General features: G+C 50.4%; 1 protein-coding gene across 1 annotated transcript; it reads right to left on the bottom strand.

Moving 5' to 3' along the window:
- Positions 1-851: 851 nt before the first annotated feature.
- On the bottom strand, positions 852-19,044 carry BICDL2 (BICD family like cargo adaptor 2). Its single transcript, XM_044447684.1, has 11 exons — positions 19,002-19,044; positions 18,608-18,648; positions 13,564-13,836; positions 9,748-9,963; positions 6,595-6,711; positions 5,786-5,932; positions 5,158-5,340; positions 4,307-4,477; positions 4,073-4,203; positions 2,305-2,425; positions 852-1,016 (listed from the first exon to the last, which is right to left on the bottom strand). Exons 1-11 carry the CDS (start codon positions 19,042-19,044, stop codon positions 852-854), a joined length of 1,608 nt encoding a protein of 535 aa, XP_044303619.1.
- Between the last annotated feature and the right edge of the window lie 295 nt (positions 19,045-19,339).

The following is a 19,339-nucleotide window of genomic DNA, read 5'->3' as shown; positions in this document are numbered from 1 at the left end:
CAGCCTGCATGGAGGGCATCAGTTTGGGAAGGCTGTCATTGGCTCATGGGGTAAAGTCTTAACTCCACTGCTGTTTGGATACGATTACAGAGGAGTCAAACCAATGCATCCTATGTAGACTTGTAAGAGCAATTTATTAGGATGCCCTAGGTCTGGTTTCCCAATCCCGTTGCTCTCCAGGTGGTTTGGACCTCAGCTTCTATCAGCCCCAGGCTCATCTGGGAAGCATGGTTCCAAAATATCTAAAGGGCACCAGGTTGGAGAAGGCTGCCTTGGTACATGCAACATTGACCAAGATTTCTGGTTCACCCAAGGACATAACTGAGAGAGTCTCGATTTCTCCAGATGGATGTCACATAGAATAAAAACCTTCATCACTGCATTTACCGCCTTGACCGAATCTGGTGCCCAGAACTCAGATGACCAGTTCAGAGCATCACTCTTGTGGACTGAGAAATATTTTAAAGCCAGAGTCCTATTTGCATGTCATCCTTGTTGCGCACCATGTGCTGAAGAAGGACCGGGACTATCATGCCTCCTGGACTAGGCCAGAAGCGCAACACACCCGCCGTTCTTGCTTCGGTGTGTACACACCCTGCAAGCAGCCAGTGTTCAAATCAGACTCTAGCATGGTTGAAATATGGAGCAAGAGAACAAATTCCTTTGGCCTACACTGAATTGAGAGGCTGCTAAACCAATGGGTTGAGTCGAGAACCCATTTCAGTTCCTGCCATCCAAGATTCATAGAGCTACCTTACTTCAGCCTTGACCTGCTACTGGCGCTTTGAATGCCCTCTCCCACCTTTTCCTTCTTTGGCCCTTTTAGAAGCTTCCCCACACCTCCTGGCCTCTCAGCTTTTCCGGAAAAGTGAGAAGAAGCTTGTGCCGGAGCCAGGCCGAAAGAGAGGAAGGTTCTTGCCTTGTGTGGAGGTCTTGGGTGGCAACGTGACGCGCTGGCTCTGCTCTTCGTGCTGCTTCTGGAGTAGTTGCTGATGGATTATATACTGAATATCATCCTGTTTCAGAATGAAGAGTTCATATTAGGTACTGACGGAAACAGAACTCCAGGCTTCTGCTCTTTATTGTCTCTAGAATGGAGTCCTGAGTTCCATGCAAATTTTTTTAACCTTGAAGCAAGGGTTTGGGTGCTGGGAGGGGAGCTTGAATGGTTTCACAAGCCCATCTCACCCATTTTCAGTGCTCCCTGGCACATGGTCTGGCTGGGGGCTGTCCTGACCGCTGGTGAGCACCAAGTCTGGCTTTTGGAGTCATGAGGCTCTAGAGAGCAAAACGTCTTGAGCTGACTTCACTGATAATGCCACCTTATAACCCATCCTTATCAATAAAGCCCGTGCGGGGGCGGGGGGCACTGCTAAGCCTCGTGAGAGAGGCAAGACAGGTGCTGACCAGCGACCACGATCGCAATGGCCAATCCACACTTTTCTCCTTCTCATGCCCCAACCCCAAATCACCAAAATGCCTTCCCTAAACTTGACAGTGGGGAAACGGGCAGGGGGTATTTCAGCAGAGCAGTGGCTTTCCTCTCTGTACCATCCATCTTCGATTCCTCTCTGTTTCCCCTTTCCCCTGACCTTTCCAATTATTTCTTCCCAGAATCTGCTTTCTTTTTCTTTTCATTTGTTCCCTGCTCTCTATCCTTCCCCTCTCCCTTCATTTTCAGGCTGCCTTTAGTAAACCAGCTTTTGCATCTGCTGCCCCTCTTTGGTTTCCCTCACAACCACCATCGGCTGCCAACTGTGGTCTGTTTTAGGTTCTTGTCCAGAACTGGCATGAGTTCATAAAGCAAATGTGGAACAAATTGTGAATGCAGGGGAAGACTAAAAAAATTCTCACACTCATTTCAGCTGTGTCACTGCCTGGACCTGGAATTTATTAAACATTACAGGAGCCAAAGCCATCTTCTCCTGCTAATTTGGGATTTTTAAAAATTGGCATGTGACATCAGCAAAGGCTTTCTGGAGCATGGTTTGTTCCAGCCGACTTGCAGCATACAAACTAGCAGGGCAGGCCGAGGCTTTTGCTGCTTGAGTCCCAGGACAAGAAGGGTGCCCTCCCCCATTCCGCATACAGAAGCTGACTGGAGCTCCAGTTGAATTTTACTTCCGTACTGGTGAAAGGCTGGCATCCTCCATGGCACCAGTTTAGGGGATGAGAACAGACCATGTGGCACATCCAATGGAGGGAACAGGTGAGGGTTGAGGAGGAAACTCCAGGAAGTTGGTGCCGCCACGAGTGTAAAGGGTCTGGATTCAATCCCAGCATTTCTGAAGGCATCTTACTCACTTGCCAAGCTTCCAGCTCCTGGGAAAGCGCCATCTTCTGGCGTATAACACGAAGTAACTGCTGGCTCAGTGAATCCCGTTCCAGAGAGACTTTGGCCATTTCCAGTTCTATTTCGCTTTTCCTAGTAAAGAAAAGGGCACAGGGAAGAAGGTAAGTAATACATGTATGTGCTCTTAAAGTCACGTCTGTCATGCACTGATTTTACATGTTGTTCCCATTCTGGCCTGAAGATGCTGCTCTTGGTTTAAGAGTGAGCACCCCACATGGGTCTACATATGTGGGCGATCCCTGGAGGTGCTTTAGGAGCTCATCATGGTCAGCTGCCCAGTGGGTTTTCCTGAAAGTCAATTTGCCCACCATTTCCAATCTCCCCTGGAACTATGAAGCTGAAAGGGGATGCCGTGGTGGGCAAAACATGGATCTGCAGATGTTTTGGACTTCAACTCCCAGTGTTCCTGGCATTTGGCTGTGCAGACAGAGGCTTCTGGGACTTCACATCCAAAACACTTGGCAAGTTACTTCCTGCTCACCCCGCTCTAGAGTTCACTCTCAATTTATCTGAGCAACAGAGAGGCCTGCCCAATACACGTCACACGTTCGGCGCAGCCCATTTCCCGCAATCCTGTCTAATACGCAGGGATTTCTTGGCAGAAGAGCACAGGTTCCTCTGCAGGCAATTCATTAAAAGAAAGCAACTCGGACTAGCCCGCCTGGGTGGAAAGAGCGCCAAAGAGAAAATGCCTAGAAGACTCAAAACTATTTGGATAATTTTAGTTCATTACCCATCTTTGATGTTATTAATGAGAGTAAACAGTGCAGCACTTCAAACAACAGGAGATATTTTGAGGGTATTTAATGAAAACAGCGGATCTGCTCAGACTGAATGATACGGACAAAACAATAAGCAGTGCTCGACTTACAGGCAGGGTTGGGGGAGGAAGAGCCCAGCTCCTTCCCCTTCCCCTTTTGTGATCGCTCCTTTAGCTATTATTTTAAGAAGAGGCTGGGGAGAGTTGTAGGTTAGCTAAAATTGGACTCCGGGATTAGTGGTCATGGATTTTATCTAAGGCTGCCACAATTCGCCCTGGAAACAAGGATGAGAAAACTGTTGTGCTTTGGATGCATTATGTGAAGCCAGGGTATCCTGGAGAAGAGGATCATGCCAGGGAAAGTTGAAGGAAGATGAAGACGAGGAAGACCAAATGTAAGATGTTAATATCATTGAATTTTATTTGGCCAGGGTGGCTTATTTTATTCCAATGTATATATTTTAATTGTTATTGTTTTAATTTATTGTGTATTTTATTATGTTGTGAGCCGCCCCGAGGCTACGGCAAGGGGCGGCATAGAAATGTTTTAATGAATAAATAAATAAATAAGAGGGATCAATTCCATAAATGCAGCCACAGTCTCGAGCTTACAAGAGCTGAGCAGGGCTGTTAAGAACAGGAAATTTTGGAGGGCTCTTATTCATAGGGTCGCCATGAGTCAGAGGAGACTTGATGGCATGCAGTAACAACCTCCTACCTTTCTCCCCCATGATACAAGGACTTAGGGCAACCTTCCCCAGCCGGGTGCTATCAAATATGTTGGGCTGCATCTCCCACAGCGGGCCGGCTGGGAAGGACAGGAGTTGCAGCTCAACAGGTACGGAGGCACCTGGCCAGGGAAGGTTGCTCTGTGGCCGGTGCTTTTGCAATGTACATGGCATGTGTGCTGTGGATAATAGCCTTTAATGCGCACTTTAAAAAATGCAGGATTAGCTCACTTTATTATCGCCTCATCCCGATCTGCTATGGCCAATTTCAGGGCTTCATCCCGGTTGCTCTCTTGGTACAGGCATCTCTGGTTCTCTATCTCATCCTTTAAATTGCAGAGCTCCACATACTGCAGCGTAATCTAGGATCCGGAATAAAAAGCACACAACGTAATGCTTTTCAATAGAAGTTTGTGCCAATCTGCCTCAAGGCGCCCCCCAGTGGGGATGCACAGCACACGCTACCTGATCCTGGAGCCTCATGATCTCCGTTTCCTTCTGCCTCAGAATATCTTGCTCCAGGTGGCTCAAGGCTGAAACCTTTCTAGCATATTCCGCTTCCTCTGCCTCCGATTTCTGTGAGGTGTTCTTGACAGCCACGGGGGTGGAACAGGCCTTGCAGGTCCCTTTGGCTGTCTGCAAAAGCAGACCAAGAGAACATGAGTGATCCAGTGTAGCTGCTTGGGGGGCCAACACAGGAGAGCCCCTGTCTGATAGCCAGGAACAGATCTGAGGAGCTGATTCATCAGCAAAATCCATAATGGCAAATCTTTTTAGTGTTGATGTTAAGAACAGTTTTGTATAACCCAGAGCCCTCTGGGTTATACACACTACTAGCTACATCACCATCAGGCAATGAAGCCAATGGTCACGATGGCTGGGGCTGATGGGAATTCTACTCCAACATAACTAGACAATATTTACAATAAATAAGTATATTTATGCATTACTTTTTTCAAAGGCTAACAGCATCACTAACCAGGTTTATTCATGAGGTGGTGGACAGGGCAGGCATGCTGGCAGGAATAAGCAGAGGAAGATACAACTTCTGCTTAAACTGGAAACACAACCGCTACATTCTGGATTATGGTTATACAAATTTCTACAGACTAGATAAGAAGGTAGCAGATTTCAGAGTTCCAAAAGGAATAAGTTTTTGTATTTGCATGAGAAGGTATAGTGATGAATCGGATACAGTTAATAGCCCATGTTCCTCCAGTGATCACACAGATCATCTTTCTTTTGGCACTGGGAATTTCACCTATGACTCACACAGGTGAACGCAAAGCCCTGTCCACTTCATCCATCTCTTATACCTTAGGAGCCTTTCCAGGTGCTCCAGGAGCATCCTCCAAGCTACTTTCAATCTCCGACTGAATGGAGTTGACCGAGGTGTTTAAGTCATGCAGACGGATCTCTTCCTTCATCTCCTTGACTTGATGCTGGAGACGACGGTTGGAAGTTCGGAGCTCTTCTGCTTCTATTTCTACCTGTCGCATCTTGGGATGAGAAACAGAAAGAGTATAAAGGATGAAACGTGCTTGCAAGGAACAATTCCCCCATGAAGTAATGCTGCTCTTAATTAATCCTTCTTCCTCAATCTTTGTAGAAAGAAGCTCACAACTCATCTGTTTTAATTAACTGTTTCCCATGCACCTCTCCCACCTTAAGCTTTGAACATCAACACTATCAAGGCTGTAGGGAGGCAGAAGAGAAACAATGGGGCCATTCCACCGGTCCTGCTGAAGGACTTAGCTTTTTCCTCTACCATCCCCATTTCTTTCCTTGTGTGTCATCTCTTAGGCTGTAAGCCCACAGATACTTGTTTGACTAATGATAAAGGTCATTCAGGACACTTCTTGGCAGAAAAGTAGGATGAAAGTCCGGAGAAATACTAACTATTGCTCCACTCCAGCGTAGTATTTATGTAATGCAAGCACATACCCGCAACTCCTTTTCATGACTCTCTTTCTGGAGGAGGAGAAGGTTATCGTGTAGCGTATCTACCAGTGCCTGGACAGATTCATTCTCCTCCCGAAGCTGCCAGGTCTGTTTCTCCAAATCTTGATTCCGCTGTTGCAGCATATGATTCTGGGGAAGAAGAGCACAAAGCAACAATGGGCAATGACCCATCAGATTTTCCCATTTTCTGTTCAGCACAGAGGGTTACCTCCCACAGCACCCATCTCCCATTCTGGGGGTCTTGTATAGATGAGGCAATGTTTTGGTCTGAGGCAGAAAGACTAAAATGACTGACTTTCTCACCCCCTGGGAGATAGTTAGCCATGTGCCACCCCCTTCAGGCAGCCTTCTCCAACACAGTGCCCTCCAGCTGCATTGTGGGAGCAGCCCCATCACCCATCATCCCCCAGCCCTTGCTTTCAGGCAGCACATACTGGGTTGCTGAGCCTGCAGCTGCAGCTGCCCCCTCAAGCCCTTCCTCCTGTGCCTCCCCAGCCAGGGATGCTGGGAGTTGTAGTTCAACACATGTGCAGGGTGCCAGGTTGGGTAAGGCTGCCCTAACCTGCCCAGTTCACTGTCCCGTCCTCAGTGTGGACGTCAGATGCAGCTGCCAGACACGCCACTCCTCCTGGCGGGCTGGCAGGACAGGGTGGCGGTGCCATTTTGTCTGTGCCTGGCCTAGTCACCCATGAGCTTCATGGCCCCATGGGGCTGGAACTCGGACCTGCAAAGCCTCAGTTCAGCGCCCACCCGGCCCCCGAAGCCCTTCCGGTCCGTCGGGCTCCTCTCACCTCGGCATGCAGGCTTTGGGCGCGGGCAGCGTGCTCCGTGCTGCTCAGGGTCAAGGTCCGATGCTCCCCACGCAGCACAGTCAGGTCCTCCCGCAGCTGCTGCTCCAGCTGGGAGACCTGCAGGGGCGAGGCACGGGCAGGCAGGCGTCAGGCCTTGGCGAGGGCTGAGACGCAGCCCCCAACCTTTTCAAGACAAGGCCTCCGTCCTGGACGATGGTGTGAAATACCCTCAGCCTGTGCAGGCCTTTCCCACTCCGTCTCCGATGGGAGGCAGGGCTCAGTCAAAAAAGAAGTGGGAAGCAGAGAGCAGGCAAATGCAGAACCTCACGGCCAGGGCCCACGCCTGCCATTCCTGGGGTCCCCCCAGAAGGCCACCCTGCTTCCCTTGGCCATGCCCCCTTCCCCCCCACACAGATTATTTGGAGGACTGGCATGTTGTATGGGGTGCCTTCCCCATTCTAGAGGGTGAAAGTTACTGGCAGTGTATGCTTGAAGTTCAGATAGGAAGGAAACTTGCTCCCTGCCTCTTTGGGTTTGCTTCTGCCACTACAAGGTTTCTCTGAAACTAGATTTGGTGCTTGTGTTGGAAAAGATCTTCACCTCCGATAAACAGAAATACAAGGGAGGAGGGTACCTCTGAGCATTTGCAGGGGACGCTTTGCAGATAAACCTCACTCTGCTTCTACATGGGTAGGAAAACTTTTTGGGGGGGGAGGGGAGGTTGTGTGGGGATGGGAACCCAATCAATCAATTCCTTATTTGGTCATTGGCCTGCCAATAAATAAAATGCAAAACTACAGTTAGTTAAAAATTAGAAAAATACTGTACTGATAAAATTGCAATAGTTAAAATAAGAAAGTAAAAGCATTCTGGTAGAATCTAACAACATTTAGGGTTAATTCTACCACACACTGTACAAACCACTGAACGGTATTTGGCTGTAGCCAAGGAGATAAAATTGGATTGATTGGATAAAAGTAACTTAAGATAAAAAGAATTGGAGTAACTGGGATATTTAGAAAGGAGTGGGGATAACAGTTCCTGGCGAGCACCTGTATAGAGAGGGCAGTAAAGAATAACATGCTCCAGCAATTCCATTGTTTCTCCCCCACATAAGCACAGTCTCTGTTCAAGGGGTATATCTGATATCTCCACACTTTTCCTGACTTGACAGGGGGTCTCCTGGTTTGAATAAGTAGCAAGACCCCAGGCTTCTTCAAGTTGGGTCATATTTTCCCTTTCCCAAGCAGATTGAGGACTAAAGAGCTGAACTTTTTGAAGAAAAATAAATTCTCCTCATTCTCCTCTTACTTTTGATACCTTGGATGCCAAGAATAGCAGAAAAGTAGTATATGCTTTTAAAATAAACAAGATGTATCAGATTCGTTGACTGAGTATCAATTCTTAGTACACAGAAAGTAGGGGGAAATCACATCCCTTTAACTGGCTCTGGAGAAGCAGAGTCACAGCGAAAAATCCAGCATAAGCAAAGGACTTCAGGGAACGTTCCCAATGGCTTTTAAATGCTGAATCAGGATCTGGTCTTTAGATCACATCTCTTGGTACAGAGCACTTCACTAGGACTTATCTTGCTTATTTGAACCCATTACTTCACTATCTTCTTGGAAACCTGCCAGTCTGGTAGGATGGCAAAAATAGAAAGTGCCGTCTCAACTTCATGGCTTGCCTGTCTCAAAAGAATCCTTTGTTCTGTACTGGAAACGTCTAGCTGGGCACACCTCCGTCCCTCCCGCCTTTGCAGTGGTGATGAACCTGCCTGGTTGCAGGAAGCCGCTCAAGAAAAGAGTCAGCCCTTCAGTCTGACCAACTGTTGTTGGCCACATTGACTGGACATGATTCTCCAGATTTCAGGCTGGGGCCTTTCAGTTCAACCATGTGATGCCCGAGATCAAAGGAGGGATCCTCTAGATGCTAAGCTCTTCCACTGACGAGAATATAATAATAATAAGTGGGGTGGTATCCATTTTGCCACACTCTCACACACTGTTCCGGAAATGAATTCTGCAATGATTCATTCCTCAACTTTATCTAGTTTCTTTTTTGTGCTAGTATCGGATGTGTGGGGTTTTTTTTTTAAACATTTATGGATTGTTTTGCAAGAGAGGGAAGTGGATGGAAACAGGGGAGATAACCCTGAGATCTCGGCCTCCAAAGTTTGATGGTCTCCCCTATCCTGGTGGAACTGGAAATAAATGGCAAGGGGAGGAGCTTCCAGTCCTTGTTCCATCCCAGGCACTGGAGAACATGAGATGAAAGCTGCTCTGGCCATCGGGTCCTTTCTGGAAGCTTCTGGTTGGCCAATGGGACACAGGAAGGATACCAGGCTGGGATGGTCTTTGGTCTGAACTGGCACGGCCTTGCCTATGTTCAGGTCATCCCCGGAGTCATTGCCCTGTTCTTGTGTTTAGAGTTTTTACTGTGTATTGTGGGAGGAGTAATGTGAAGGAGTAATGTGAATGCTTGTGGAAGCTGTGTAACTTCAACAGGGATTGTGCCTTTTCTCAGTGCAGTGGTCCGCCCTCCCAGAATAGCACCCTGTCCCAGTTCATTCCCATCATGCTAAACATTTGCTGGATCTCTGTGGGCCTTTGGTTTATAAATGGCACTTCCTCATCCCTCTGGCAATCTCATTCAGAGCCAAGCCTGCACAAATTGCAGCTATAAATTTGAGCTGATGCCCTTGGATCTAACGGGCAAGGCATGGCAGCAGGAGCAGCTTTGATTTAACCCCTGCCTGAATCCGGCCGCTGTGGCCTGTTTCGTGGCTCTTGAGGGCCCCTGAGCAAGCCATGCGAGGAGGCTGCCTTCTTGCCCCTTGGCACCAGCTGCTCCTGCCTGCTGGCGTGGCAGGCCGAGTGCCAGGGAGCGAGAGGAACGAGCCGTCCATGGATGCTCTTCCCTGCCACCATCATTGTCTGTGACAGCAAGTAAGGCAGGTGAACAAGCAAGCTTCCCAGCACGAGCAAAGCCAGGCTGCTCTTGACAGCGGGCCCCAGCTGGTGCCCGGGTGTGCCCACCTTTAGTCCTGCCTGGGTGAAGAACAAAGGCATGGGCTACAGAAACTACTGCTACCCTTTCTTTCCCTCGGTGACTCAGCTCAGGGATCCCACGTTCCCCAAGTTCCCCACCTACCTGACTGAGCTGCTCCACCAAGCGCTGGTTCTGTTCGGAGAGGTCCAAGACAGCCTGGGAGCTTTCCCGGCTCGTGTCCTGCTGTTCGAGGCGCTGCTGCCCCAGCTGGGCTTGAACAGCCTTCAAGTCGGCCTCCAGCTCCGCCACCCGGGTTTCGAACTCGCCCTGTCGTGATTCAAGGTGCAGGCGGAGTTCGTGCTTCTCTTGCTCGAGGCGCTGAGAGAGTCAGAGTGAGAACAGTTAGCCCAAGAAGAGGGGAAGCTGGTATCGAAGGCAGCGAGCCTGGACAGAATAATTCTCAAGAGGCTGTGAGACAGGGTGCCGCGAATTCAAATCCCATTTCAGGTTGGCAAGCCATCCTCTCATAGCCCCCCGCCGCCCGGTCTTCTGTATTAGCCTGTCTTGCAGGATGGGAGTAAGACTTAATGGAAGAATGTATGTCAAGCAGCCTTCCCCAACCTTAATGCACTGCAGATGTTTTGAGCTGCGCCTCTGGCCATATGGGCTGGTGCTGCCAGGAGCTGAAGTCCAACACTGCCGGAAGGCACAGGACTGGGGGGGGGGGGGCAGGGGTATTAATGCACAATCCAGTGCAGGTTTAGCCAGATATACTACAAGTACTCAGTGTTATGCTTAAGACTGCATTCCTACCAAGAACACCCAGAGGTACCCCATCCATTATTCTTCTCATTATTCATATACGTTCTTGCAAAGAGAGTTTAAGATTGACAGGCACTGCACTCAGAGTTTAGCAAGCTTATCTGTTTGATATATCCCACCCAATAGCCCAAAGCTGAGCAACATGTGGCTCCGTTGGGGCTGCATGAACAGAGCTGGCTGTGCTGGAAGACAGGGCCTCACTGGAACACAGGACAGGGTATAACAAGCTGTGTTAGATCAAGTCAAGCCACTAGTCCACCTTGCTCAGTCTTTCTGATGTCAGGCGATGAACCCTGCACTGTTTCAGGTGGGAGGTTTTTCTCAGCCAGAGATGCCAGGATTGGACCTGAGACCTTCTGCATGTAACCATGTAGCCTGCTATTGTCATTTGGGATTTCCCCAAAAAAGTGTTCTGAAGCCGAGTGCTCTCCCGATATGTTAGACTAAAGCTCCCATATTTCCTTGACTTTTAGCCATGTTGCCTGTGCATGAGGGGAGTTGTAATCCGTTGCTCCTGGAGTATACAAGGGCAGGGAAGGCTGTTCTGAGACAATAAAATGGAACTGGAAACCATGAAACTGAACATGGACGAAAAGCCATTTCCACTAGAAGGATCCATTGGATTCATTTCAGGTAACTTTAAAAACTTGCAGTCTCAGTGCTAGTGCTTCAGCTTTTGTAACCTCCACACATAAATATGACTATTTCCTGCCTTCCACTGTTCTCATCTCCACCCCAAAGTAAGCATATATTACATAAGAAAGCGATAATGCTGTTCTGTAATCTTTTGGCTGTAATTTATCATGCAGTGCAAAATCTTACCTTGCATTTTTCCTCCCCTGAATCGACCTGCAGTCATATACATTCATACGTGACAAAGTAATCAGGGGTGGTCATCAGGCAGGTTATGGGTCACATGCAGCCCTTACCTCTCATGGCACCGGTACCCCAGATCCCCCCCCCCCGTTACTGAAATTCATAGTGATGACAAAGGCATTGCTGATGTGCCTCCAATTTCCAGCAGTTCACCTCTAAGAAACCCTTAAAGATCCACATTTCTACGGCTACAAAATCATAAGGCGGCCAAATCTTGGCTGAGAACATGTAGGACCTGAACATTTGCTGCAGAAGATCGACAACAAGCAGACCTCTGCTTTGGTGCCCTGCAGAGTGGACAGTAGGTTCCAGAGTGTGCCTGGCAAACAAAGGGAGGGGGGCAAGAATGGCCCCCAGGCCCGCCAAAGTTGCCCGTCCCAGTCTAAGCAGAGGGGTAGCTATGCTCCTCATGCCCTTCTGGAATCCATATCTGTAGACCCTGCCCTCTGATGCAGCCCCTGGCCACAATATCTGAATGGAGCCTCTGCTTCTGCCCTTGAGCTATCGGGCCAGCTGCAGCTCCATGGGGGAATACCAAGCTCTGCAGGCAGAAGGCCGTGGCTTCAAGCCCAGATCTCCAGTTAAGGCAAGGAAGGGGTCCAGCCTAAAGCTGTGAGCCCATGTCAACAATACTGGGCCGAATGGCGCAAGGGCGTAACTCAGGGTAAGGCCCGGTCCTGTGTTCCAGGCTCAGAGGGAATCTGGGAATCTCAGAAGATCAGGTGCTCCGGTCTTGTGAGTGGTTGTGTCTGACACATCCAGCAAGGCGAAGCTGCCCAGGCTCAAATTAAACCCCACCTGTGCCTTCCCCCTCCCAAATCAGTCCTCCTAGCAAAGGCTCTGTGTCTACTTCCTCCAGAGTGGTGTCACAGGACATACAACCGAGAGGGGAAAGCCGCTGGGCCCGATGCCAGGCAGGCACACCCCGGGTTCTGCTCTGGAACGGGCCATCAGCGCCAAGGATGAGGCCACCATTAATTGTGACTCAACAGGTCTGTGACAAATTGAGCTTGACTTTTCCATGGTTTCAGAATTACGGAGCAGCCCTTGCCTGGCCGGTCCTTAAAACAGCCATGGCCGTCTGACACCATACCAATCTGAAAGCCACCATCATATTTAGGTCTCAGCATAGCAGCGGTGGGTGAGGTGCTTTGGGGGCAGGTGACTCACACCGAGTTCTGTTCCATTCGGTCACACTGTTTTTCCTTGGTCACACTGTTTTTCCTTCGCACTCGCTCAGTAATCATCCATCAAGTTAGCAGCTCCACCTCGGCTGGGACCTTCTTTGTGCCAAACTGGTTCAGCCAGTTGCCACAGGTATCTTGCCCAGAGGTCACTTAGCCAGTGCTAATTTCACTCCAGGTGAAGGCCTTGGGGGTTACTTAAGAAGGGAGATGGAACAGAGAGAGCGAGGGGGCTGAAAGCATGTGAGTTTCGGCAAGGAGAGAGCTCTGGAGGGGCCAGGGGCCGGAACGCCAGTGCCCTCTCAGCAGAGGGGGAAGGCTTGCTTTGCCAGCGAGGAAAGAATTTCCATGTCGGAAATGGTGTGTTCCCAGAGCGGCAGCTGCTATTCCTGAGAGAGGGAATGAGTCGGACTGCGACTTGCATAATCTCTCAGCAGCGGCTTGGCTGGATGGGTGCAGCACTTTGCCAATGCCTGGGGGGTGGGGGGGGGGCGGCACACGATTCCCACCTTTGTTCTATGCACATGAAAGAGACTCACACAGAGCAGGGCCGCTAGACCGCAAGGGCTGAATTCAACGCCAGAATCTGTCTCAGCAGCCGGGATCCAGAGGTGAGCAGAGCCAAAGGCAAAGGGAAGAGGCCGAAATACTTATTTGAGCTGAAGGATGTAATCCTGTGCTCATTTAGGGGAGAACAAGATCTTACAACTCAAGCTGCAGGACTTTTTTCCCACCAAAGCATGCTTATAGGATCGTGCCTTAAGCCTCTTCGTGCCAGCAACAAGACCTCAAGAAAGGCAATTTGGCCGTTCAGAATGAGAAAAGGCACCAGGCTGGGAAATGATTGGGAGTCGGGTAACGGGGAGGGGGGGCTTCTGAGGACCCCCCTCCCCAAAGGCTGGATCGGGGCCGCATGCTCCGTGTAAGTATTGTACGTGAAGCAGAAGAAGTCTTTGGAAGAGTTGCTGCTGCGTGTCCACACAGGACCTTGCACGGGAGGCAGACGCCCTGAGGTGGCCCGAGCCCCAAGCGCGCTGCGCTGCGCTGCGCTGCGCGATGGCGCACCAGAGAAGCGCCGGTCCCGCGGCCGCCTCACCTCTTTGGTCTCCAGGTGCTCCTTGGTGAGCTCCTCGCACCGCCGCTCCAGCTCCTCGTTGCGCTCCAGCAGCATCTTCCCCAGCTCGGCCGCCAGGAGCAGGTCCTGCTCCTTCCGCTGGAGCTGCACCTCCAGGTCCTCCTCGGGGTCGCGCTCCCCCGCCGCCGCGTCGCCGGCCAACGAGGGCGGCCGCTCCCCCGCGAAGGGGTACAGCTCGTCCCCCAGCGCGGGCGGCGGCGTCAGCGGGAAGGGGGTCCGCAGGGCCGCCTCCTCCTCGGGGCACGTGGCGGCGGCGGCGGCCATGGGGTCCGCGGGCGGCGGCGGCGGCGGCGGCTACTGGCGGGAGTCGTGCCGCGGGCAGGCTGGGCAGAGGCGGGAGGCCAGCGCGCCCGAGTCCCCGGCAGAGCGGCGATTCCTCAGCGGGTGGAAGGCAGGGGAGGGAGAGGGTTGGTAACCAGGGCACCTGGGCGCCTCTGCGCCCCGCTGGGAGGAGACGCCTTCCGCGAGAGCAGGGCGCAGGTGAGCAGCCCTAGCCAGGTAGGAGACACTCCACGCTGAGCTCCAGCACAAGCCAGCAGTCAATGGCCACCCCACCACCAGGACTCCCGGGCTGCCCTTTTTCCTCCTCTTCTTCTGTTCTTCATTCCCGCTTGGGTTTCGCTGTTTATTTCCCCATTCTTGCCTCCGCCCTCCCAGGAGTTGCGGCAGGTGAGACGCAGGTGAGACGCTCCGCTTGTCTCTCCTCCCTCCTCCACGCCCTTACCTGTTGTTCCTCCCCCCTCGCCTCCTGGGAAATCTCCAACGAGCCAGTTCTTCCACTGTGCAGAGTGAACAGAGGCCTGGCTGAATCTGGTGTCCGAGGCAGGAATCAGGAAATAGGCAGCGAAACCCCGCTGGCCTTGTGTCCTGCTTTTTGTCCTCCCACAAGGAACCCGAAGGTACCCCTGTGCCTCCCCTCTCCCTTTTTAATCCTGACCACAACCCTGGGAGGCAGGCCAGGCTGTGACTCTGTCCCTGTTCCAAAGTCTCCTAATGAGCTACATGGCCATGTGGGATTAGAACCGAGATCTCCCTAGTCCGAGTCCAACACTCTGACTACTAGACCACACTGCCTCTCACCACTTACCTGCCTTCATCGACAAAGGTGGCTTGTACCACATAAGGTGACTGTTCCATTTAACCCACTATGATGTACTCTGGCTTGCATGGTTCTCCAAGGTCTCTGGAAGAGGTGCTACCCAATTTTCCATAAATGAAGACACTGGGGACTGAACCCAGGACCTTGCGCATGTGGAGCAGGTACTCAGCCACTGAACAGTTTGGGGCCCTTCCCCCAAACATTACTGCAGTGAGTCATATAACAACCCTGAAAGGTAGGCCAGTGTTATTTATTTCACATTACAGGTGAAGGCTGACAGTGAGAGAAAAGGGCGTGCTTATGGCTACCTCTTTGTTTATGGCAGAGCTGAGATTTAAACCTGCAGCTTACAGTTCATGCCTTTAACAATGCAGTGCTCTGGCAGGCACCCTGCGTCTAGTTCTCTCCTTCCCTGAAACTGGAGACATTGTGAGAAACAGAGCAAGTCAAAACACACATGCACTGTGCCATGTTTCAAGAGCATCTGTTTTCTGCCTGTCAGCTTTCTTTGCTGTCCAGTTTTCACAGCCATACATGGTGATCAGGAATACAATAGTGTGGGTGATCTTGGCCCTGGTCCGCAGCCAAACATCCTTTCATGTGATACCTATTCTAGTTCCTCTGTGGCTGCCCAAGTCTCAGTCTTCTTCAAATTTCTCCATTTGAATTAGCCTGCTGAAATCCAGACTCATGTATGTCATGACTAAATTATGTCCTACTGATTTTGGTGGGTCTCCTGGAGTATGACCAGGTCTGGATCTAACCCTGAATGAATAAACAAACATGACTCTTTGAAAAAGGAAAATTAAAAGTGAGCTTCATGTTCTTGTAATTGCACTATAACAGGAACTATTGCAATGAACAAACAAACTTCGGAAAGCATCACATTTCCCCAGGTACAAAGCACAATCACCTGAGCATTGGGACAATCTTGCACCGCTGGAGAAGATGAGCAGACTGGAGAGATGGCAAACATGTGCGTGTTTATTTCGCACACAACTCCGCACAGGTCTCCATGGGACTGCAGAACACCCTTTAGGAAAGCGGCAGCATCCAGTGACCTTCGGGAGTCAGATTACAAGTGATTTTTTTCCCCCCACAGAGCATCAATATTTTTGGTGAGCCCTCTGGTTCTACAAAATGCCTGAATGGAGAAACTCCTGCCGGTGGTGCCATCTGGGTGCATTTGCTTATTTCTGATGACCGGTCAGAAATCTAAGAGGGTGTTTAAGGGCATAAGCTGTTGCAAAAAAAATTGTGATGGGCATTTTGGGTGCCGGAGAATGGCTTGTGGTACGTGGGCAGACAGGCAGCGGGTGGGTACCCAGGATGCTGTTGGAAAGTGCGGTTGACTCATTCATTCATTCATGCTTACTTCTGGGAAACATGCAGGATCCTTGTCTGGCTTAGTAGGCGGTAAAAGATAATAATCATCTTTAGCTGCATCTGTGTTGCTTTTGGCCCTGCCCGCACACAGAACCCCCCCCCCACACACACACACACACACTCACACAAAGACGCATCTTTCTCTTTTTGCCATTTGGCCCTTGGACTGAAAAAGGTTGCCCACCCTTGACCAGGAAAACAGGTTGTTTTACGAGGATGCTGCGTACCAGGTGGGTGTGCTATTGCTATTGACACAAATCCTCTTGGGGATGTTTTAAGCGCTCTCTACTCTGTGTGAGTGTGGGCAGGGTGGGGGAGAGAATACATTGCAGCAGCTCTGAGCAACTAAGGTTGCAATCATGTCTGTGTTTAGGCAGAACAAACATCCTACAACCCGGGGCTTGGTAAGAGCTGTGCTTTCCCCCTCTATCTAGAGCACATAGGATTGCACCCTAAAAAGTACAGTGGGGGCAAAGGTCTCGGCGGGCACAAGCGTCAGGCAGGCATAAGGCAAGCTGGCGGCAGTGGCTGCCCGTACAGACCGGCTCGCTTGCCTGTGCAGCATACGGAAGGGCACTGCTATTAACAGGCCTTTGATCTGCAGGAAACGATGCAAATACCCAGCCCTGAAGCTGCGAGCACAAAATCCACAACACTCATTTTAACCTGAACAAGCTTATATGGCTTGGGACTTCAACATCTAAGAGGGTCTCTCCCAGTCTGAGCCCGCCAACTTCTTTTGAGGCTCCCCTCCACGTGCCCTTTCTGGGGGAGGGTCAGAGGATGGCCGCAAGGGCGAGGGCCTCTTTGTTGGTGGCCCCCTGTTTATGGAATAACCGGTAGCGCCCTCCCAGTGAGGCCTGCCTAGCACCAACCTTGGCCTCTTTTTGGCAGCAGTTTAAGAGTTCCCTCTATTCCTGGGCTGCTGGTGGCAGCTGGTGATCTTTTTAATGCATCGGTTGATGTTTAACGGTTCGTCTGGTTTCCCTGCATGAACAAGCAGCCCAATGTACAGGCAGCTGGGGGGCGGGGTGCACATGCCCCTCTGTAATGCTGTGGGGAAGAAATGCGCAGGCAGGGCTGAGGCGGGAATGCAGCCGTCACCAGCTGTGGCCCCTCCGTCTGGGCTGCTCCGCAGTTGTTGTTGTTGTTGTTGTTGTTATTATAACATTTCTATGCCGCCCCTTGCCGAAGCCTCTGTTCTGCCTCTGCTGCTTATTGTGTTGCATTCCATTTCTATTCTGCTTTTTACTCTTGTGAGGAACCCAAGGGGGCTTACATAGCTCCATTCGTTAAATCCCCACAATAACCCTGTGAGGCAGCTGGGCAGGGAGTCCATGACTGGCCCAAAGTCACCCAGGGAGTTTCACAGCCAAGTGGGGACTAGAACCTGGACCTCCCTGCCTAACCTACCTTGCAGGGTTGTTGTGAGGATAAAATGTGAATGAGGAGGAGGCTCCTGTGAACCAGCTTGCGCTCTTTGCAGGAAAACAAAATGGGATATAAATATAGTAAATAAATAGCTGTGGGGCTCTTGCCCAAAATGAGCATAGCCATGACTGGCATGTGTCTTCATATACCTTTTTCGCACACCCACACTAATGATAAACACAGATAGACACACAAACACCACTGTCTGGAAAGGGCCGCTGTCACACTCAATGTCATTTGCTGGACTCCCTCTCAGGATGGCTACAATCAGCTCCCCCAACCCACTATTTGCAAATAACTTTTGATTTATGTAAGTATTTGAATTCTGAACTGTTTGTGCTGGTGATTTTAGGCTGCACTGATACTGTTTTAAATAGTTTTGGTGTGAAAACATGATTTCATGGTTGTTTGAGTGGTACATGTTTTCTTAATATTGTAAATGGCTCTGTGCTCCCTTTGGAGTAAGAGGGAGGTATCATTGAAATAAAAATAAATATTTCCAGACCCACCCACCCCTCAGCTAAGAATCCATGCAGATCAGCCTTTTCTTCCACAGATAAATCCTAACTGTAAGATCTTTTTCTTCCTCTTTCTAAACCTGCCCAGGATTGCACCCATCAGTTCATGTAAGGCCTTGCGACAAGGGCTGTTTGCCAAAATAGGTTGAATTTTGCATCACCTCAAGTGCAACATATTTCAATAGTTCCGCTGCTGAACCTTCAAGTGATTGCCATATATGTGTGAACCTATATATGGCAATATATAGGGTGTTTGTCAATGTATCTGTGGAGACCTCTCCCACATGGTGCAATGCAGCTTCCTCTGGAGCAGAAATCAGTACTTTGTAAAATATTCCTTGGTCCTAGAGCTGAAACCTTCCAGGACGGTGGCAGGAGCTAATCTGGCAAGGCCCCTTTGCCTCTGGAGAGTATTTCTGGATGCAGCACCCAAAAAGCCTCCTTTGTATAGGGTGTGTGTGTACGTGCACATGTGTGCGTGTGATCCAGACTTAAAATCCATCACTTATGGGATGATCCGTTTGGTCTCTGCCTCTGCCTTGGAAGATTCATTCTTCCTCCCACAGCTTGCTGGGTACATTGAAGACCGCTCCTTGGTAAGACTACTTGGCACTGTAGTTTTAGTGGCGCTGCTAAACCACCACCATCACCCTGCCCCCGCCATCTGTTGTGATGGCAGGCCGAACTTCAACAGGTAGTGACAAAGATTAACCTTTATTGGCTGAATTCCATCCACCCAAGAAAAACAAAACAAATCTGTAGATTTAACAACAAGCTCCATGGGCATTTTAAAGAAGGGGAGATTTTTGCGTTGGCGGCAGTGGAAGGCTCCCCCCCCACCACAAGCCACATTGCTATGCAGAGGGGGGATTTAGGTGAGACGTGGTGTATAACCCTCCCCATTCCCTACTCTGACGACCCCCAAAATTCTCCAATTCATGGCAACTAAGGAAAAAACCTCTTACTGGCACCAGGGAAAGGTATTTTTCCTCTCCGTGTAATGTCCATGCAGGGGGGGGGGCTTCACCTTGCCCTCCCCAGCAGCAATCCCCCTTGAAATTTGCTCCATGCAATTAAGCTGTGCTGAGGAAGGGGGGTTGATTGGCTTCAATGGGCACTTAGGCCTCTGGGGGATAGACTGGACAGGGTCCATGGGAAATGGATTTGGGGCGGCTCCGTGATTGCTTTCCCCAGATTCCGTCATGTAATTCCAGGAGTCCCGCTTGCTCTGCAGAAGTGCAGGGTGATGGGGGAGGGAGGGAGGGAGGGACGGAGAAGGAAGTGGGGTGGGGGAAGCTGTGCA

Source organism: Varanus komodoensis, unplaced genomic scaffold (assembly GCF_004798865.1).
Source record: "Varanus komodoensis strain SLA01 unplaced genomic scaffold, ASM479886v1 scaffold53, whole genome shotgun sequence".
Taxonomy (NCBI): Eukaryota; Metazoa; Chordata; class Lepidosauria; order Squamata; family Varanidae; genus Varanus; species Varanus komodoensis.
This window is presented reverse-complemented; position numbering and strand designations above follow the sequence as displayed.